Source organism: Peromyscus californicus, unplaced genomic scaffold, assembly GCF_007827085.1.
Source record: "Peromyscus californicus insignis strain IS unplaced genomic scaffold, ASM782708v3 Scaffold_13__1_contigs__length_99412109, whole genome shotgun sequence".
NCBI lineage: Eukaryota > Metazoa > Chordata > Mammalia > Rodentia > Cricetidae > Peromyscus > Peromyscus californicus.
The window spans coordinates 94,011,794-94,033,382 of NW_026294424.1; the positions used below are offsets into that span (position 1 = coordinate 94,011,794).

General features: G+C 44.4%; 1 protein-coding gene across 6 annotated transcripts in view; it reads left to right on the top strand.

The window, feature by feature from the left end:
- The window catches only part of Ptpn13 (protein tyrosine phosphatase non-receptor type 13), a 187,684-nt gene extending 168,723 nt beyond the window's left edge, over window positions 1–18,961 (top strand). For all 6 annotated transcript variants that reach the window (XM_052735547.1, XM_052735548.1, XM_052735549.1 and 3 more), the window contains 7 exons: window positions 3,496–3,599; window positions 5,597–5,745; window positions 7,188–7,278; window positions 9,758–10,095; window positions 12,167–12,382; window positions 14,587–14,649; window positions 18,265–18,961. In XM_052735547.1, coding sequence (XP_052591507.1) covers window positions 3,496–3,599; window positions 5,597–5,745; window positions 7,188–7,278; window positions 9,758–10,095; window positions 12,167–12,382; window positions 14,587–14,649; window positions 18,265–18,357 — 1,054 coding nt within the window. In that variant the 3' untranslated portion in view covers window positions 18,358–18,961. The remainder of the gene's footprint in view (window positions 1–3,495; window positions 3,600–5,596; window positions 5,746–7,187; window positions 7,279–9,757; window positions 10,096–12,166; window positions 12,383–14,586; window positions 14,650–18,264) is intronic.
- The last annotated feature ends 2,628 nt before the right edge of the window (window positions 18,962–21,589 follow it).

Below are 21,589 nucleotides of genomic sequence, written 5' to 3' on the forward strand. Positions count from 1 at the left end.
ATGTGTTTAACACTTTGTTCTTTTTATTTTAATGAAATGAACAATTTTTGTTTTAAAATAAAAATAGCGATTAAATTATGGAACCATGGTTAAATATAGATAATGTCTTTTTGAGACAAGGTTTTAGCACATAGTTCTGATTGGCCTGAAACAATGTAGACCAGGCTGGCCTCAAACTCACAGATATCCACCTGCCTCTGCTTCCTGAGTTCTGGGATTAAAGAGATACACCACCATACCCAACATAATATGTTTTTCAAGGTTTGTTACAAGTAGATTGTCTTGACATAAGAAAATGTCTTTATCCTTATTGCTCAAAAAGAAAAAAAGTGTAGCATGCTCTTAACCATGGTTTTAAAAAAAATGGGTTTAAAAGGAAATGTGCCAGAAACGCTGACTCCTGCTATATTATGGGTGATTTTTTTCTTTTAAATTTTTGTCCATTTTTCTGTACTTTCAAATTTTTAAGTTTTCATTAATAAGAAAATGAAACCAGGGTCAGCAAGATGGCTCAGCGGATAAAGGTGATTGCTGCAAAGCCTGGTGAACTGAGTTCAATCCCTGGCACTCACATGTTGGAAGGAGAGAACTGACTCCTGAAGATTGTCCCCACTTGTGTACTGTGACATGTGTGCAAACACACATAAATAATTAAATAAAATATGCAAATATCTTAAATAATATGAAACCAAGGATATTAGGAAATTCTTTCTTATTTCTTTGTCTTGCTCTTGAGAGAAGGTCTCACTATGTAGCCCCCAGGTGGCTGGAACTTGCTGTGTAGGCCAGACTGGACTTGAACTCATGGAGCTCTGCCATGCTATAACTCTTGTAACTCCAGCTTTGGGGGATAGCCCCTCTTCTTGCCTCCTTGGACACACACACTCTTTAAAAAATAAGAAAATAGCTTCATACCTAATCATCAGCAGACATCCAAGAAGTAGAGTGCTCTTCATTGGGCAGAGGAGGAGGAGGAAAGGATAGTAAATTAGTTTGATCTCCCAGGAAGACAACTAAAAATACCATTAAAATACAGGTTTTTGAATATTACTGATTCTTGAATGTGCTTTTTTGTTGTTGTTTTAATGTCATTAAAGCCGTGAAGAAATGTAGTACCCTCTAACTAGCAGTTTGACTTTAAAGAATTTATTCCAACTCCTATAAGAGAATATTCTTGCAGAATCATGATGATAAATAATTGCAACCTTGTTTATAGTAGAAAACATCATTTAAAATGATACATTGGAGGGAGTACTACTATGATACCAAACAGGTGTTCAAAGGAATAAGGAAAAAAAGGAATGCCTTGTGGGAAGCTTGCCAAAATATGTCCTTGTAGACAAAAGTGTATGTGGTGGAATGCAAAATGACCTCATGGATGCTGGAGAGGTGTCAGCAGTTAAGACTATGTACTGGTCTTCACGAGGTCCTGGGTTTGGTTCCCAGTACCAACATTGGGACGGCTTACAACTACTCAGAACTCCAGCTCCAGGGTGGATGTACACATGGAGAGACATAAAAATAAATTAACCTCGTGGATGCAGAACTTGCAAATAAGTGTGAACTGCAACCCAGAATGAGTTGGAGCAGAAAAAAAAAAAGAAAAAAAAAAAAAACCACAGTAAAACCAATGTAAGGGTCCAGATGGCTCAGCTGAAGCCTGGAGTTTGGTTCCTAGAACCCACATGGCAGTTCACAACCATCTGTAACTCTCTTCCGAATTACCTGCTGTCATCCTCTGATCTCCAGACTCCAGGAGCGGCAGGCACATGCCTGTTGCATATACAAACACACAGACAACACACTCATACACATAAATAAATCAGGAAAAAAAAACCCAACAGGATAATTGCTGTCCTGCTTTTGACATTTGGGGAGCTTCAGTCTGTGCCCTGCTTTAGTGGGGTGTACTGGTATCCTCAGACAGAGAACTCAGCTTAGTTCCACTGACCATCAGAAAGTGAAAACCATGAGATTTTTATTTACCTCACCTACACCTGAATGCCAATTTCCTGCCTAGTTTCCTTTTCCTAGTCACCTCCCCAAGGCTGATCTGTGACTTAGCTTTCCATGGCTGTGGCAGGATACCCCGATTAAATCACACTGCAGGAAGAAAGGGTCGTCTGAGCCACGGATCCATAGGTTCCAGCTGATACTGTTGACTCGGTTGCTCCGGATCTGTGACAAGGTGGAATGTCATGACACACAGTGTGTGGTGAAGCAAAGAGAACCACACGGTGACAGGAAGTAAAGAGACAAGGAGGAATTGAGATCCCCAGATCTCCTTCAGGAGCTCATTTCCAGCTCCCCCATACTGTTAGCTGTGGACCAAGCCTTGAACACATGGGAATAAACTTAAGATTTGAATCACAGCAGATGGCATCATCTCTACCCCCAGAGTAATGAGAACTTGTGCTGAGTTTCATTACATTGAGTGAAACCAAGACAGTCTTCACCCACGGTTATAGCTAAAGATTATGTTCCTCCACAGGTAAACTCACATGATGCAGTAGTGAGTGGAAGCTGCTTTTTTAAAATGAGAGGGAGGCTGGGGAGATGGCCATTAGCAAGGGGCTGTGTTCCCAAGCATGGGAACGTGAGCTTGAGCCTTAGAACTCACGTTCTAAGTAAAGCTGAGCGTGGTGCCGTGGGCTTGTAATCAAGCGCTGGAGAAGTAGAAACACCAGATCCCTAGGGCTTCCTGACTGGCTGGGCAAGTTCCAACACTTGAGATATCCTGTCAGTGTACCACACCTGCGAGACAATATCCAAGGTAGACTTCTACTCCTGTACAGACATGGGTACCTGCATACCCTCACATACGTGTGCTCACTTTGGAAAGAGGAGTTATATGCTGATAAAAATAATGCCATCCATGTTGACACAAATAAAACCATCCCCACAGGGACTCCTTCAGTCTAAGATTCCGAGACCTGGCGTCCGTCTGCAGCTGACCCTGCTGCTGCCCACTTCAGTACATTTAGCGCCCACCGTAAACTTCGAGAACTGTGCGTTGGGGACCTTACTTAGATTTAGAGGTTCTTATGTTTAAGTTTTGTTTGTATTTTAGACAAGGTCTTGCTGTGTTGCTCAGGCTGGTCTCCAACACCAAGGTTCAAGTGATCCTCCTGCCTCAGCCTCCAGAGGAACTGACAGCACAGACTTGTGCTACCATACTCAGTTGGAATTTGATTTTTTTAAATCAGAAAGTTTATTTTAGTTTTTTACATGTACCTGTTTATTGTATGTGTGCCTATGTGTGGCACACATGCCACACTGCAAGTGTAGCTGTCTGAGTGACAGTGGCCGTCCTTTCCTTCCTGTGGGTCCCAGGGATGAACCTGGGCCATCAGGCCTGAGGGCCCACGGAGCCTTCTCAAGAGCTCAGCAAGTGTCGTGATACTGTAGTTGTTATAGAGGAAATAAGTGGCTTGAATCATGATATTTAAAATTACCTTGGAGACAAAAATATTCCAAATGTGTTTGTTGGCACAGCTTAACTCGGGCATCACAGGAGGGGAAATCTGTTGGAGAAGAAGCCACACGCGGAAGCAGCGAGCCGCCAGTAGAGGCCGCAGACCACGAGGGTGCCAGCAAAGGCAAGAATTTTATTACTAGGTTTTTCACTAAAAACAGTAGATAGAAAACATGCTTTAAAAGATAATTTCTCACAGTACATAGGCGCTATTTGGTCATATGTATATGCTCTTTGGTTTTAAGTATAATAAGCTAAATCACATAGACATTGACTTTGGTTACTATAACCACATTACTGACATAGAGCCCCAGTGGCTTAGGGGAAGCACGAAGTGTGTTGACGTAAAAGGAAACAAAAAGTCATGATTTACTATTGCATAATGAGAAACCAAAGAGCTCATCTGACTTGCAGTAAAACTGGTGGAATATGTGAGATGCAGGAACCAGTTACCCTTGACCGCCAGCCTCTCCAGGTGCCAGCTGCTCCATCCTCGTGCCACTTCATTTTACCAAACAAGCCAGTGGAGAAGCACCAGCACTTCACTTCTCTTTGCTCATGTTTTTTAATGTTATATTACTGTCACGGGGGTGGAGTTTTATTACTTGAAGTCTGTTCTAGTTAGAGTTTCTATTGCTGTGATAAAACACTTTGACCAAAAGCAACTTGGGAAGGGTTTCTTCACTTTAGACATTCTGATCCCAGTCCGTCACTGAGGGAAGTCAAGGCAGGAATTCCAGGAAGGATCCAAAGCAGAGGCCACGGAGGGGTGCTGCCTCCTGGCTTCTCCCCATGGCTTGTTCAGCCTGCTTTCTGAGAGAACCCAGGACCATCTGCCCAGGGGTGGCACTGCCCATAGTAACCTGAGCCCTCATACGTCAATCATTAATCAAGAAAATGTGCCACACACACACACAGACTTGCCTACGTGCCATTATGATGGAGGCATTTTCTCATTGAAATTCCTTCTTCCCAGATAACTCTGGCTTGTGTCAAGTTGAAACAAGCAAACAAAACAACACTAAGCACAAAGCCTTAGTAATTTTGTTTGTTTTGGTTTTTAAGACAGTCTTACTATGTAGCCTGGCTAACCTGGAATTTGTAACATAGACCAGACTGACCTTGAACTCACAGAGATCAACCTGCCTCTTCCTGAGTGCTGGGATAAATGACTAATTAATACTTCAAAAGGAATTCGTGGCTGGAACCCCTTTCTGCTTAGGTAGACTATTGTGCACGGTGTCCCGTGGGCGCCTGCAGCCCACGCTCGTCACCTGGCCTTTGTGCTCCGATTGCATTCACCCTCCATTGTAAAGCGGTACTTTATTGCATGTGAGCAATTAGTGCATCACTGCTAACCATGCCCCAGCCAGACACCGAGCTTTTTCAGGGTTCTGGTCCAGCCCTGTGTTCCTCGTGGTGTTCATCCTGCTGCCCAAACAGCAGCTGCACCACCACCACGCCCTAACCACTCGATGAGTTAAGGAGCCCCTACTTTGTCTGGGATGGTAGTTGACTTCTATTCTAAATAGTCCCTATAGCAGGCACTCACTTGGACCCAGGCTCTTCTGGGGTCCTTGTTTAATTCAACTCCTGAATAGCCCAAGGAAAGTATTCTTCTGCAGGGAGAACATTGTCAAATGTCAGGACACCAGCACTGGATGCCAAGAGTGGGTAGTAAAAAGGGAAGGCTGTGTTCTGAGAGCAGTCTCCTGATGTGTGGACTGTCTGATGTCTTTGTCTCCATCTCCCCCAATGTCTAGAATCTAATGTAAAACAGCAGGGAACTGGGTAGGTTTTCCTCATATAAATGGTGCCATTAAAGTCAAACCAAAAAGAAGACATGCTCCTTTCAATAATACAAATATCTGGAAGTCGCAAGCCTTCCGGACTCATGAACAGTGGTGAGGTAGCTCCTTCCAGGCTGGCTGAAGTAGCTGTGCAGTGGGTAGACTATGATTCTCAGCCAGTCAGCCATGTTGCTGTACAGTCTCATGTACTCTTAAGACGCCCCTTTGTGTGAGACAATGGTAAGTGAGAACAGGCTCCAGTGAGCTCTCTTATTCATTAAATCAGCTCTGGGGAGAGAGAACTGAAGAGTCATCTGGTCCTTTCTGATAGATCACCCCTTTTTGACAAATGAGGAGCTGGCTGCCCTGCCTGTGGTCAGAGTCCCTCCCTCCGGCAAGTACACCGGCACTCAGTTGCAGGCCACCATCCGCACGCTTCAAGGCTTGCTTGACCAAGGGATCCCTGCTCAGGAACTACAGGTAAGTGGTATGTGCGTTTATTTGATGGAGAATGTGGCCTTGTTAGCCCAAGGTTAGGAAAAACTTCCAGGTCTTTGAAAATACCGATGGTTTTCCAACACTCCCTGTGAAGCTAACTTACTTCCAACCCTAAAAATACCATCTTACCATATCTAATGATAAATTAATTTTCCCAATGAGGATCTTAATGATATTAACTAAACAAGATCATATTAACGGCTCAGAACTAGATAGATTTTTCTAATGATAACCTCCATTCCTCATGCATAAAAATAATTTTTACAAATAAAAAAGATCTGGACATGATGGCATATGCCTGTATTCCTAGCCTGTGGGAGTTGAAGGCAGGAGGAAGGGAGTTCAAAGTCATCCTGGCTTGTGCAGTGGGGGGTGTTGGTACATGCAGCTGCTGCAACTAGACATGGCCCTTCTGGGGTATGCATGCCAGTTTGGAGCCCTTGCTCCTGCAATCTGATGATGGGAGAATGCAGCCCCACCAGGCTTTTGTGGCAACCTCGTCCCTGCCCCTCAAACTGTTGGCTTCATTGTGCATCCTTTCTTGCCACTGCAAGGAGGTACTTCACTGAGAGCTGCTGCTGTGTGTGTGCTTGTACTCGGAAGGTTCCATGGAACCACGCAGTAACTGGGTGGATACTTCCTCTCTCTAAATCTCATTTTGTAGAAGTGCGTGAGTCTTCTGTAAGGTTTGGGGTTAAACATCATCACAGAAGCTCCATCACATCCTCTCTAAAGTAGAGCTCTGTTCCCCTTCCTCAGCACCTTACTCATCTGTAAAAGGCATGTCGCCATATTTATTTCCATTTTGCCTCTCGGGAGCTATGAGTTCCTTGAGAGCTAGAACTGTTCCTTTACTCCTTACCATATCCCAAGCACTTACTACACTGCCTTGCATGTATGTGAAGAGGCAGTCGACGTATCTTTTCTGAGTGAGGGGATGAATGGAAATGAGAAAGAATTGACCATTGCCCAGTGAACTGTCTCACAACAGAAATACCACACACTGTGGCCTGTGATGTTGTGACAGATCATACTGTCAAGAAAATACTCCAGATGTTGCCTTAAGCAAAACTTGATTCTGTAGGGTTTGGGTTTTTTTTAAATATATATATATATAATGTGTGTGTATATATATATATATATATATATATTATATATAATATATATTATTATTATAAAATATAGAGAGACATTTTTAAACTTAGATTAAGAAGTTCTGTCTATTAAATAAGCTGATTATGACATGTCCAGTCAAAGGTACTTGCCATTAACTCATTCCCGCAATGGCTCACCAGATCCATACTGAAATCTCTATTTGTTAGCACCCATAGCCAGCCCTAATCAGTACAACAGAAGCATTTTCCTTGACTAAATCTTGGCTTTAGTCAACAGATTTAACCTTATGTCCATTTTGTTCCTTGTAGAATCTTCAAGAATTAAAACCTCTGGATCAGTGTCTGATTGGACAAACTAAGGAAAACCGACGGAAGAACAGATACAAAAATATCCTTCCCTGTGAGTTCTGATGTGGCTCTGAGTGCGTGTGTTCCCTGTGAGTTCTGGCGTGGCTCTAACTGAGTGTGTGTGTTCCCTGTGAGTTGTGGTGTGGCTCTGAGTGTGTGTGTGTTCCCTGTGAGTTCTGGCGTGGCTCTGGGTGTGTGTGTTCCCTTTGAGTTCTGATGTGGCTCTGAGTGTGTGTGTTCCCTTTGAGTTCTGCCATGGCTCTAACTGAGTGTGTGTGTGTGCCCTGTGAGTTGTGGTGTGGCTCTGAGTGTGTGTGTTCCCTGTGAGTTCTGGCGTGGCTCTGAGTGTGTGTGTGCCCTGTGAGTTCCAGGGTGGCTCTGAGTGTGTGTGTGCCCTGTGAGTTCTGGTGTGGCTCTGAGTGTGTGTGCAGTGTGAATTGAACTGTTTGAGCTCTCCTGCTGGCCTGACCCATTGCACCTCACACATTAGTACATGTTGCACACAGAGGCAGAAATTGTCATTGGTAACAAATAGATTACAGTGCAGATGCTCTTTTCAGTGCTCTATGTACTCTGAAGCTCAATCGTGGCCATCTTAAACATTTGTTGAGATACTCCTGAATTTTTCAAAACTGTTTCTTGATTAGAAGTTAACTGGTGATACCTAATCAGTAATTCTCAGGTTGTGTTCTACATCTGAATTGGCAAGCATGGGAGATAACTCAGCTGGTGAAGTGTTGAGAAGTGGAGACAAATAGCTCCTTGAAGCTTGCTCTCCAACCAGCTGGACCTAATAGTAAGACTCGGGTCCCAGGGAGAGACCCTGTCTCAAAGAAGGAAGGTAATGGCTCCTGAGGAATGATACCTGAGTGACTTTACACACATATGCACACATGTGTACACGTACCACATGTGCATATGAACCCATATACCTGTTCATTCACACAAAATATATGTATGTATATTATTCATACTTACATACATATTAATTGCTTCTAAATGATCGTTCTTGGATTTATGTGTAACCACACCATCAGTTTATTCTACTTACTTTAAGTTTACAGACATGTGAATGGTAATGAGCAGCTGCGTGCATGCACGTGTCTGATGAAGTGCCAGGCTTCATGAACCTTTCAGTTGTTCCAGATTCTAGAAGGAAATAAAAGGAATGATTTCAACCCATGTTTTAGCCAACAATGTGATTTTTTTAAGAGTGTGTGTGTGTGTGTGTGTGTGTCCCAAAATTTTAACTTGGCAATTTCTTACGTATTAGCACTTTGGATTATAGCATGTGACGCTGATCCTATCATCACTGGAGCCCAGAAAAGACAATCTTGTTATAAATAATATGCAACTGAATTTTTCAATTAAGATGAGAAACATAAAATTCATTTTGAAAGTTTTCCTGTAAAAAGTGAGTCTACCTGGGCACGCCTTTAATCCCAGCACTCAGGAGGCAGAGGCAGGGGTCTTTGTGAGTTCAAGGTCAGCGTGATCTACAGAGTGAGTTCCAGGACAGCAACACAGAGAGGGCTGTCTTTAAAAGAAGAAAAAAAAAAGGAATCTAAGTTTTAAAAATGGGAGTAGACCATGGTTCAGCATTAAGTAGGTAGCAGTTGTTATATGAGGCCAAAATAATTCAGATGTGTATTTAGAAGTCAGAATGGGACAAACTATAAATACAAAAGTAATCTATTGTTAGGAAGCAAATTGTGAACTAAGAGATAAAAGTCAAGCAATAAATTTTGAAAACTATTTTTAGAGGTTTTACCTTGATTGCCACCAAAATTACTTGTTAAATTTACAAATATTTAAAATAAAAATGAGGCCGGCACAGCAGGCAAGGATACTTGCCCCCAAGGCTGATGACCACGTGGTAACAGGAGGAAGACAGCCCTGTCGCGTTGTCCTCCGACCTCCACGTGTGTGCTGTGGCATGCTCCTCCCAGAACACAGTGTACATACACACACACACAAGTAATAACAACGGACAAAGTAGAAAGTTCTTCTCAGGTCTGCATAAGAGTTAGATATGTCAATAATGATTGTAGCAGCTGCTTGGATAGTGTCATTTCAATGCAAACTTTTGTTCTGTGAAAGTGTTTGTCCCATCATTCAAGACTATTATCCTTGGTATCAAGATATTGACAGAGAAATAACAAAGGTGTTTGTGTTTGTTTCTCTAATTGCTTACTATGAAGTTCACCTTATATTTGTTAAGTTTAATTTCATTACATACATTATCACATTAATTACACATAATTTAGTCTATATATAAAATAAAATATATATTAGCAAACTCCAAGTTTCACAGAAAGCCACCACGCTGACGTCTTAGATACAGTGTTGTAACAAAACCATAAATATAGCGTGGACTGCTGCCATTTGAAGACATCCTCCACCAAAGCACGTGGCAGTGAGTCTGGGTGGGGGGGGGCTACAGGAACAGTCATGACCTTTGACTGGTTATGTGTGAAACTCGGTGACAGTGCATGATCATGACATGGACCTTTGGCTGTGGACCTTCACAGATGACTCCACAAGAGTGCCTCTTGGAGATGAAGGCGGATACATCAATGCCAGTTTCATCAGGATCCCAGTGGGGACACAGGAGTTCGTCTACATTGCCTGCCAAGGGCCCTTGCCCACCACCGTGGGGGATTTCTGGCAGATGGTTTGGGAGCAGAACTCCACAGTGATAGCAATGATGACGCAGGAGATGGAAGGAGAGAAAGTCAAATGCCAGCGCTACTGGCCGAGCATCCTCGGCACGACGACCATGGCCAATGAGAGGCTGCGCCTGGCTCTCCTGAGAATGCAGCAGCTGAAGGGCTTCGTTGTGAGGGTGCTGAGCCTGGAGGATATTCAGGTGAGTCGTCTTTGCTCCTCCTGAGCCTTGGCTCCCCTTCAGAAAGCAGGCCTGCATGTTTCTGTGACCGCTGCAATGGACGTCTGCTGTGATTTCGGTTCTGAGACAAGGTCTCATATAGCCCAGACTGGCCTCAAAACCGCTGCAGAGCTACGGGCAGCCTGAAAGTCCTAATCCTCCAGCATCCAGGGCAGTTTTAAGTGTGGCCCCTCACAGTTTCCTCTGCTAGACGCTGTATTGGGATGGGATGCTTCTAACGTGATCATCCTTCTTTGCTTAGGAGTAAATAGTGCAAAGTAGTTCAGAACTCTAACATACATAGAAATTTGCCTTTTTTTTTTTTTTTTAAGGTCCAACATCTAAGTAGACTAATCCATGCTGTTTTTAAAACTCTATGACTAGCCGGGCAGTGGTGGTGCACACCTTTAATCCCATCACTCAGGAGGCAGAGCCAGGTGGATCTCTGTGAGTTCAAGGCCAGTCTGGTCTACAGAGCGAGATCCAGGACAGGCACCAAAACTACACAGAGAAACCCTGTCTCGAAAACAACAACAAAAAAAAAAAACCACCTCTGTGACTATCACACTTTCCTTGTAAAGGCAGCTACCGTATTTATCGTGTGTGGACAGTTGTACCATTATAGCTGTCATTACACTGGATAAATTTAGTGCAGGCTAGCTCAGTGATCGTTCCTCATAACAAAGCCGTCCTGTTTGTTTCTTCAGCATTGCCCCCTGTCCCAGAAATAAGAGCTGTGTGCAGCCATGTTTGCTGCTGAATACTCCGCTTTCTTCAGATTGGTTTTGTTCTGTGTTTCTCTTCCTCTATGTATATGTGTGCCTGTGTGTATACATAGATGTGTGTGGGTATATGTATGTGTGAGTACATGTGGAGGCTGGAGGTGATGTTCGAATCTTCCTCCGGCTCCCCACCTTACTTCTTGAGAAAGGTGCTCACTAAACATGAGCTCACGGATTGAGCCCCAGAGATCCGCCTGTCTCCATCTCCCCAGCACTGGTATAAAGGGCCATAGCTGTGCCCAGCACTTTGTATGGGTGCTGGGATCCAGACTCTGGTTCTGGTGCTTGTGTGACAAGCATTTTACCCACTGAGCTGTGCCCTCAGCCCCTTCTTAAGCTTTTCTAGGAAAAAAGAAGGTATATTGATTGACTTCTGTTGGCATCACGTAAACATTATGTGAGAATTTACTTTATGGTTTATTATTTTACAAAGTAGTCAAGGTTTTACTCTTTTATAAAACCTAGACATTTTAAATTGACATAAAAATTGCACATGCTTCTAGGTACCATGAAATGTTTTAATACACCTGGTATCCATTGCTCAGGTTGTTACACCTGGTACCCATTGCTCGGTTGATACACCTGGTAATAAAGTCACAGGGGATCCTGTAGGGGGATCCTAACTGGAAAGAAAGTATAAAGGTTCTGAGACTGAACATTATCGGTGTATTTGGTTTAAATGAGCCCACACTAGCTAGGTATGGCTTTTGCCTAGTGTACTCAAGGACCTGAATACCATTGCCAGCCTCCAGGACTATGAGGGTGGAGGTGGCTGTGGTGGGGGTGGTATAAGACTAGAAACCCTTGCCAGGTGGCGGTGACACACACCTTTAATCCCAGCACTATGGAGGCAGAGTCAGGCAGATCTCTGTGAGTTTGAGGCCAGCCTGGTCTACAGAGCGAGATATAGGACAGGCTCCAAAACCACACAGACAAACCCTGTCTCAAAAAACCAAAAACAAACAGACCGACCTCTTTCTTGATAAGATCTCTATTTCTTTCTTTCCTGTCTGTTGTCTTGAGTCACAGTCTTGCTATGTATCCCTAACCTGGCCTTGAACACTCCATTCTCCTCTCTTGGTCTGAATACTGGAAATTAGGTATACACCATCACACCCAGCTTTGTGTATTTATGAAGCCTTTTTATTCCTTCCATTTTTTCTTTTGGTCTGATTCCATATACTACTCAAGTTTGAAAGATGAAAATAATATGAGGAACTGACTTAGGAATGGTGTGACATTGTAACTCACTCTAGTTTTTACACTTTCAGACAGGAGAGGTGCGGCACATTTCTCATCTGAATTTCACTGCCTGGCCAGACCATGATACACCTTCCCAGCCGGACGACCTGCTCACTTTCATCTCCTACATGAGATACATCCATACGTCGGGCCCAGTGGTCACACACTGCAGTGCTGGCATTGGACGTTCAGGGACCCTCATATGCATAGACGTGGTCCTAGGACTAATCAGCCAAGATCTTGAAGTGAGTGAAGATATTGTTGAGTCTACTGTTTAATGATGTGACTATTTGTAAGTGTCATAAAGGTCTGTGGGTGCTGTCCTTTCTTACCCCTTACAATCCTTAAGTTTCTCTGTGAGATAGTCAGTACTGTTGCCATGCTTACAGGAGATATCAATGTCCAGAAGACAGTCCTCTTTTTAAGAGGAGAATATTGGGCTTTGTTCTTGTTCTGTGGATAAGAAAACATTTTTGTTTGAAAATCAGTGCTAATCGATTGATCTAAGTAGTTATTCCTAATGTAAAAATATTACTAAAAGCAGGGCGTTGGTGGCACAGGCCTTTAATCACAGCACTTGGGAGCAGAGGCAGGTGGATCTCTGACTTCAAGGCAAATTCCAGGACAGCCAGGGCTATACAAGAGAACCTTGTCTCAAAAAAAAAAAAAAATTAATGTATATTAAAGCAGATAACAGTATGATCTTACTTTTGGTTCTTAAGTTAGTATAAAACCTACTTAATTGCCAAAATATCTTGCATTTAGCTACATATGTACTCTCTGATTGAAACCAGTGTCTCTTAAAGGATTTTAGGTGAAGCAGTTCTGTCTTGTGCTTGATACTGTGATGAGCTCTATAACCGAAGTGGGCAAGCCTTACAGTCCAATCTGCCCTTGGTTTCAATGTCAGCTAAATTAAAAAGATTTGGAAATTTATTCTGAATAGCAGTATGGGAGGAATATTGCTCATATTGTTTTTTATATTTTAAGAAATTAGCTAAGTATCAGAAGAAGAGAACTTCTGTTGAAAATTTTCAACAGAGTAGACTCTGATTCTTAGAATCAACTAACCTGGTCTCATAGGAGCTCACAGAGACTGAACTGGCAACCAGGAAGCCTGCATGGGACTGACCAAGGCCCTCTGCATATATGTGACAGTTGTGTAGCTTGGTCTTCCTGTGGGACTCTAACAGCGGGAACAGGGGCTGTCTCTGACTCTTTTGTTGGCTTTTGGGTCCCTACTCATCATACTGGGTTGTATTGTCCAGCCTTATATTTTTGGTTGTGAGCCTAGCCTTTAACGGCTGAGTCATCTCTCCAGCCCTTGTCCTGCCTTAATACATGGGGAGGTGCTTAGTCTTACTACAACTTGAAATGCCATGTTTTGTTCATACTCATGGGAGACCTGCCCTTTCCTAAACAGAAACAGAGGGGGTAGACTGGGGGGGTGGGAACAGAGGGGTTGGGAGGAGGGACTGACAAGAGAGGAGGGAGGGGAAACTGCCACCAGGATGTGAAATACATAAATTAAAAAAAAAAAATTTATGGTGAGTCAGCTGTGCATCTTCCGGGGTCTGTGTCCAATGCACTGCCCTGTGTCCTATGCATCTTCTGGGGTCTGTGTCTAACGCACTGCTCTGTGTCCTGTGCATCTTCCGGGGTCTGTGTCTCATGCACTGCTCTGTGTCCTGTGCATCTTCTGGGGTCTGTGTGTAATGCACTGCTCTGTGTCCTGAGCATCTTCTGGGGTCTGTGTGTAATGCACTGCTCTGTGTCCTGAGCATCTTCTGGGGTCTGTGTCCAATGCACTGCTCTGTGTCCTGTGCATCTTCTGGGGTCTGTGTGTAATGCACTGCTCTGTGTCCTGTGCATCTTCCGGGGTCTGTGTGTAATGCACTGCTCTGTGTCCTGTGCATCTTCTGGGGTCTGTGTGTAATGCACTGCTCTGTGTCCTGAGCATCTTCTGGGGTCTGTGTGTAATGCACTGCTCTGTGTCCTGAGCATCTTCTGGGGTCTGTGTCCAATGCACTGCTCTGTGTCCTGTGCATCTTCTGGGGTCTGTGTCCAATGCACTGCTCTGTGTCCTGAGCATCTTCTGGGGTCTGTGTCTAACGCACTGCTCTGTGTCCTGTGCATCTTCTGGGGTCTGTGTGTAATGCACTGCTCTGTGTCCTGAGCATCTTCTGGGGTCTGTGTCCAATGCACTGCTCTGTGTCCTGTGCATCTTCTGGGGTCTGTGTCTCATGCACTGCTCTGTGTCCTGAGCATCTTCTGGGGTCTGTGTCTAATGCACTGCTCTGTGTCCTGTGTATTTTCTGGGGTCTGTGTCTCATGCACTGCTCTGTGTCCTGAGCATCTTCTGGGGTCTGTGTCTCATGCACTGCTCTGTGTCCTGTGTCCTGTACATCTTTGGGGTCTGTGTCTAACGCACTGCTCTGTGTCTTGGCAGTTCGACATCTCTGATTTAGTGCGCTGCATGAGACTACAAAGGCATGGCATGGTGCAGACAGAGGTGAGTCCGTGTACACTAATGAGGATTTGTCTTAAGACTCTCACACTTTAAAAGTGCTCTTAAATTTGATTCTTTTATATTTTTCTTTGGGGGATGATCTTGCTATGTTACCCAGGCTCACCTGGAACTGTATGTAGAGCTCACCCTTCTTGCCACAGCTTTTCAGGTAGCTAGAATATCAAGGAAAACACCGTCATTTTGTCCAGTGATCTCTTTCCATAGTGTAGCATAAACCTAACATTTCTTGTCATAAAGGACTTTTTTTTTAGCATGAGGACTAATCTAGAAAATAATTAAGTATTTTAGATTATCTTTTTAGATACTACCTTTAATTTAAAAAAACAAAAACAAAAACAAACAAAAATGGAGAAAGGTCTCTGGGTCTAATAGCCCCTTCAGTGAAGTGTGAGGTCCTGGGTTTGATCCTCAAAAACCACATAAAATCCAGGAAGGGGGCACACACTTGTGACCACTGACAGGGGGTGGAGTCAGGCACATTCCTGGGGTTCATTAGCCAGCCAGCCTGACTGAGTCTATGAGCTCCAGCCAGTAAGAGATCCTGTCTCAAAAAAAAAGTGGACGCCACCTAAGAAGAAATACCCAAGGTTGTCATCCAGCCTCCTCACACATGTGCACACACGGTGTGCTCTCACACACAGCTGAGTTGGTGGCAGAGAGGATGTGTGAGGCACAGAGTAGGAGTGAATGGTACTAAATACTGCACATTGAGGGCCTCCTTCCCCACTGGCACCCTTTAAAAGACAGCAGCAGCACCCCACTGCCGGAGCCCACCTCCTCCTCCCACCCCAGATGGCTCTGCGGGGTGCTGGCCATGTGGCTTCCTCAAGCTGTTAGTGTTGGATTTGTTTTTCTTTCCTGAAACTGAAATGGATTGTGTCACCCGGTGACTCCCAGCCAAGCCCACCCTCGAGCCTATCATTGCTGAGTCCATCCACCCTCCTTTTCTTCTATAGTGGGACTGTGTGGTAGATTTTTTTTTAATTGGTATGTCCATAGAGTCACATTTAAATGTCTCTAAAAAACACAGGCACTTTTTTTCCAGTCATGGACCGTTTTGATTCAGATTGAGGCTCGTAAACATTAAACTGGTTTACAGTTCTGCTGCAGTTGGCTAAGAAACGCATTGATCAGTATTAGCAGTGTTCTTTTGCCTGCAAGTTCATTCGAGACATTTGAGATCTGTGCACCAGCAGCTTCTCCCAGCTCCTGGAGCACACCATTGAGTCAGACCCGGGCTGCTACGATACCAGAGACACAGCAGCAGCGGGTGAGGAGTGTGGCAGGCCATCACAGAGCTCTGACAGTGACAAGCACTTTAAGGAAGTCTGAGTGAAGGAAGCCAGCCATCGCAGTCCGGGGGACAGTTTTAAACAGAATGACGTCGCCGTTAAGAAAGCAGCACCAGCCAAGTTTGGTGTCCCATGCCTCTGAGTTTGAGGCCAGCTTGCTCTGTATAGGGAGTTCTGGGCCAGTCAGAGCTGCATGGTGAGACTATCCAAAACAAACGAACAAACAAAAGTAACCACTCCTTCAGTTGTTAGCCCACATATGAGCCCTGTGGGTTCCAGTGGATAGCCTCAAACTCATGATTAAAGTCAGTGAGTCACAAATCAAAAAGAGGTAAATGGGGAGAGGGTCCTGTAGGGAGGAGGGTGGTAACCATGGTGTAGGGAATAAGGGGTTATTTCAGAGAGAAAGAAGAATCAGAATGCATTATGTACATGTATGAAATTGTAAAAGAACAAATCTAATAAAAGGTTTTTTTTTTTGGTTTTTCGAGACAGGGTTTCTCCGTGTAGCTTTGCGCTTTTCCTGGAACTCACTTGGTAGCCCAGGCTGGCCTCAAACTCACAGAGATCCACCTGGCTCTGCCTCCTGAGTGCTGGGATTAAAGGCGTGCACCACCACCGCCGGCAAATGATATTTTTTTTTAAAAAGAAAGAATGGAACATTTAAGTTGAGATCTGGGGAGTCCTCAGGCAGTGTGTGCTGCATGGAGGAAATAGGCCTTGTGTGTTCAAGAATGAGCCTGTCCAGTGGGATAGGGTGACAAGGCATGGAGAGAGCTGGGAGGTAACAGGGCCAGGGCTTGTGATTTCCATGAGTGAGAGGCAAGCTGTCACCCACCTGTAGCCTGGAGTGGTAGACTGCACTTATTTTGAATGATCTCTATAGCACTGTGTTAGAACATGAGCTGTGCTGGGGAGGGACACACAGTGTTAGAGACCAGGAGTCAGTTACAAGGTAAGCAAGATGATGGGCTACAGGGATTGACTGTGGACAGAAAGACTAAAGCAAAAAGGCACCTCTGATGGCCACTCTGAGAGAAGTCCGCTAGGAACCTGGAGTGCACAAAAGCTGAAACCAGCTGAGTGTCAGGAAGCCTGGGCAGCCGACACTCGCTCTCAGTTAAGTTGCTGATGTTTCCGATCTGTGTAGAATTCTTCTTCCCATAGACATGTGCAGTGGTTGCAACTGAGCTCCAGCTGTGGTTATTGTTTTATTACTTTCCATCTAATATACTGTGGGCTTCTTTTTTTAAAAGATTTAATTTTAAGATCTGCTAGGACGGTAGTTGCGGGCAGCTGTGAACCACCATGTGGATGTTAGGAACCAAACTCCATGCTCTGCAGGAGCAGCCAGGGCCCTTGTCGGCTGGGTCATCTCTCCAGCCCATGGTGACTCCTTTCCATTTATTTTCAGATTCATTCATTCTTTGCCACATAACAAAAAAACCTCAGATCTCAGTATCATCAGCTTAGGCATTAATTTTACCATAATGACTCATTTATCAAAACTCATTGATTTCTTTACTCTTTTGATCAAAAACATTCAAAGAAAATAATTTCCTATTTATTATTAAATAGTATGTTATTTATAATTGTATATTACATATTAAATTTATATTATATTTTAATTTTTACTTCTAGCCAGGTGGTGGTGGCACACACTTTTAACCCCAGCTCTTGAGAGACAGAGGCAAGCAGGTCTCTGTGAGTTCAAGGCCAGCCTGGTCTACCAAGTACACAGCTAGGGCTACACAGAGAAACCCTGTCTCAAAAAAAGAAAATAAATAAATGAATAATTTTTATTTCTATATTTTTGCTCTGAAATAGTTAAAGAAGCTTGTTTTGATAGATTCTTGGCTATTAATTAATTTATTTATATTTTAAAACAACATGAGTTCAGTAAATAGGAAATCCAGATTTTAGAGATCGGGGATGCAGCTCAGCAGAGCACTAGCCTCTCAAGTGCCCAAAAAGGAAAATAAAATCACACACACAGGAAAGATTGCTTAGGATATGTATGCAGTCCAGGATCATTCTGTACATAACCCATTGGCACTCTCCCTTCCGTTTTTTTATCAATTTGTTTGTTGTTTATAATTTTTATGGCACTATACAGTTGTGTGCCCTGACTCTTACATTTAGCATTTAAACAAAACAGTTCCTATTTCCAAATTTCTCAACCCTTAGTGTGTGTGATTTATGTAGTGAAGCCTCTCCCGTCCCTCCTCTACAGGGCCAGTATGTTTTCTCAACCCTTAGTGTGTGTGATTTATGTAGTGAAGCCTCTCCCGTCCCTCCTCTACAGGGCCAGTATGTTTTCTGCTATCAAGTTATCCTGTATGTCCTGACTCATCTTCAGGCTGAAGAGCAGAAGACACAGCCAGGGCTCCCACAGTGACAGGAGCAGCCTCCCATGGGCCTCCCTCCTTGCCTCCAGCTGACTCCTGCTCCACTCAGACAAGAGAGCCAGGCCAAGCAGTCACAGCGATGCTGCTGAGTCCCTCATCCTTAGAGGAGGGCGCTCCTGAAGGACAGATATACATATATGTATGTCAGGATGTGGTACTTTCATAGCTGCTTGGACCTCTGATAATTATCAAAACTCATTTAACCTGACCTGAACACGGCAGGTCTTAGGGCTGGAGGCAGCATTTGATCAGAGTGGACATTGTTACAAAGACACACTTGAGTCTATTTTTAATGTACCAAATCTTGTTTATAGCAAATTTTTCTAGTATTTTAATAAAGTAGGTTTATTTTATAGCGGATACTTGAAGCCAGTATTTAAGCTTTTAATGACAGTAATATTGGCATAGAAAAGAAACTAGCAATGTTTACTATATCGGTTTCTAATGTTTACTCTATACAATTTCCTGTAATATATTTATATACTTTTCATGAAAATGGAGTTATATCACATACCCATTTGTACCTCTGTCATCTGTTTTTAATACGTCATCTCACTTTGTAAATAAAACTACACCTTAAACTTGGACAACCAATGCATGTGTCTTCAGTGTTCTTAATGATAGCCAGGCCTCTGGGAGCCAGTGGACATCTGCACCCTAACTCGGCCATTTCCCAGTTGGTCTGGTCACACCAGCCACCAGGACGAAGTATGTCAAAAGCCCTGATGGATCTTCATAAGGGGCTGGCATGAGGGTCATGATTTGGCTGGCTTTTCTCTGCCTTTGACTGGCACCACACTCCAGCTTCTGTGTCTCACTGATCGCTAAAATGGGAGCTGTAAAGTCCCCACCATGGTGGTGTTCAGAATACAACACAGCTGACCAGGCCTTAGTGAGAGGTGACAGTCGGCTCCCTGAGCGGGAGGAGGGGGGGTTGGAATATGATTTTGCTTAGCAGGAAGGACAGGGCTCATGCTCCAAGAGGGTGCCCAGTGATTCTGTGAACACCATGCTGCCTTATTTCACCCCATTCTAGAACCCAGGTCTCCAGTACTCCTCCCAGCCTGCTCCACTTCTGAGCTGTTTCTGATCTTACCTAAGTACAGCAGTTGCTAAGTTGAGGAGGCTCACACAGCCCGTGGTGGTGCCTATGACTCCCTACCAGGTAACAGGTTTGCATGCTCATCCTCAGAACTGGCTCTGCGCGGGACAGACCCTCCCTCCCCTTGCTCTCACCTTTCCCCGCCCAAATTGGAAGCATATGTTCATAGGTTAAGTTGTAGCCAACACTGTCGTGCAGCTGGGGGGAGGAGACAGGAAAGGGGGTTCTGTTGTTAGTAGAGGGTGCTGGGCCACAGAGGGCCAGGAGCCAGCATAGCTTGGGGTCGTCTGAAGCCAGCATGGCTGGGTGCGAGCCGCACTGGAGGAGACTTTCTAGAAAGAAAGTCGCTGAGAAATGGAAACTGGAAAGGAGGTGCAAGCTGAGGTTTCTGCATCTGAGTGGAAGGCTTAGGATTGTGTGACTGTCCTTGGCTCCACCCCGTGGAATGGCAGGGCCACTGTGGCCAAAGTGCCAGGTAAAGAAGGCCACAGTGACGGACGTGTCGGGGAGGTCAGAGGTCAAATCTGTGGCTGAAGACAGTCCTGAATTTGCTGTGTGCTAGAAACATCTGCCCAAGCATGCAGTGGTTCACACAATGATTGATTCTAGTTTACATAATAGTTCTGGCGGGCCAGCAGCCCAGTGTCTGTTTCTCTGCCTCTTCCTGTTCTCCCTGTTTCTGTAATAACCCAGGATGATGGCTGCTCCATGAGCCACAGATAGCTCTCCAGGTCATTCTCGGACAGAAGAGCACAGACGTGTGGAGTAGACGAAAGCACCCAGTCAGGCCTGGGCCACGCCACTGCCTCTCCACCCTTCAGTGAGAACAGGCCAGCAGACAGCTTCCATACGGACAGCCCGTTCCCTGAGACAGCTCTGCTACAGAAGGGGAGGCCCCGTGTGAATGAAAGGTATTACTAAACTGAACTATATTATGTTCTAAGATAAATGCTAGAGAGGGTGGGACTTGTGGAGAAAATGGAAGTCGTGCACACACACAGTTGGTAAGAATGGAAATAGTGCAGCCATTGACTTCAGCGAGGTTGTGGTCCGGCTATACCAGTCTATATAGCCAGAAGAAATGCCTGCACACTGTTTTCTGGAGTTCTTGATATTCAAAATAGCTGTGCTATAGAACCAGCCCAAGTGCCCATCTTTAGGTACACAATGGATATGAATTATCATCCAGCTATCAAGAGGACTGAAATCGGCCACTATCAGGAAGATGAATGTAACTAGGAGACACCATGCTAAGTAAAACAAACCAGAAAAACAAGTTCTCTCTTATACATGGAAATATAAGGGGAAAAAACCTGAAAAGTAGTCATTACTAGGGAGGAGGGAGGAGTTTGGGGAGGCAGGTAAGGGTGGGAGAGGAATGCCTGGATATGACCCATGCTTGCTACAAATGGGTATGGAAACATCGTTGTGAATTCCACTGACATACACAGTAAATGTGTTCATTTTAATAGAATGGTACTGTATACAGTTATGAGCTGCTATGGATATCGCTCTGTATAAATAAAATGCTGATTGGCCAGTAGCCAGGCAGGAAGTATAGGCGGGACAAGCAGAGAAAAGAATTCTGGGAAGTGGAAGGCTGAGGCAGAGAGACGCTGCCAGCCGCCGCCATGAGAAGGTGTTAAGATACTGGTAAGCCACGAGCCACATGGCAACTTATAGATTAATAGAAATGGGTTGATTTAAGATATAAGAACAGCCGGGCGGTGGTGGCGCACGCCTTTAATCCCAGCACTCGGGAGGCAGAGCCAGGCGGATCTCTGTGAGTTCGAGGCCAGCCTGGGCTACCAAGTGAGTTCCAGGAAAGGTGCAAAGCTACACGGAGAAACCCTGTCTCGAAAAACCAAAAAAAAAAAAAAAAAAAAAAAAAAGATATAAGAACAGTTAGCAAGAAGCCTGCCATGGCCATACAGATTGTAAGCAATATAAGTCTCTGTGTTTACTTGGTTGGGTCTGAGCAGCTGTGGGACTGGAAGGTGAGAGAGATTTGTCCTGAATGTGGGCCAGGCAGGACTGGAGAAAACTCCAGCTACAATGAGTGCTGCAGAAACATCAATTTAGAAACACCAGTTTAGAGCCGGGCATGGTGGCTCATGTCT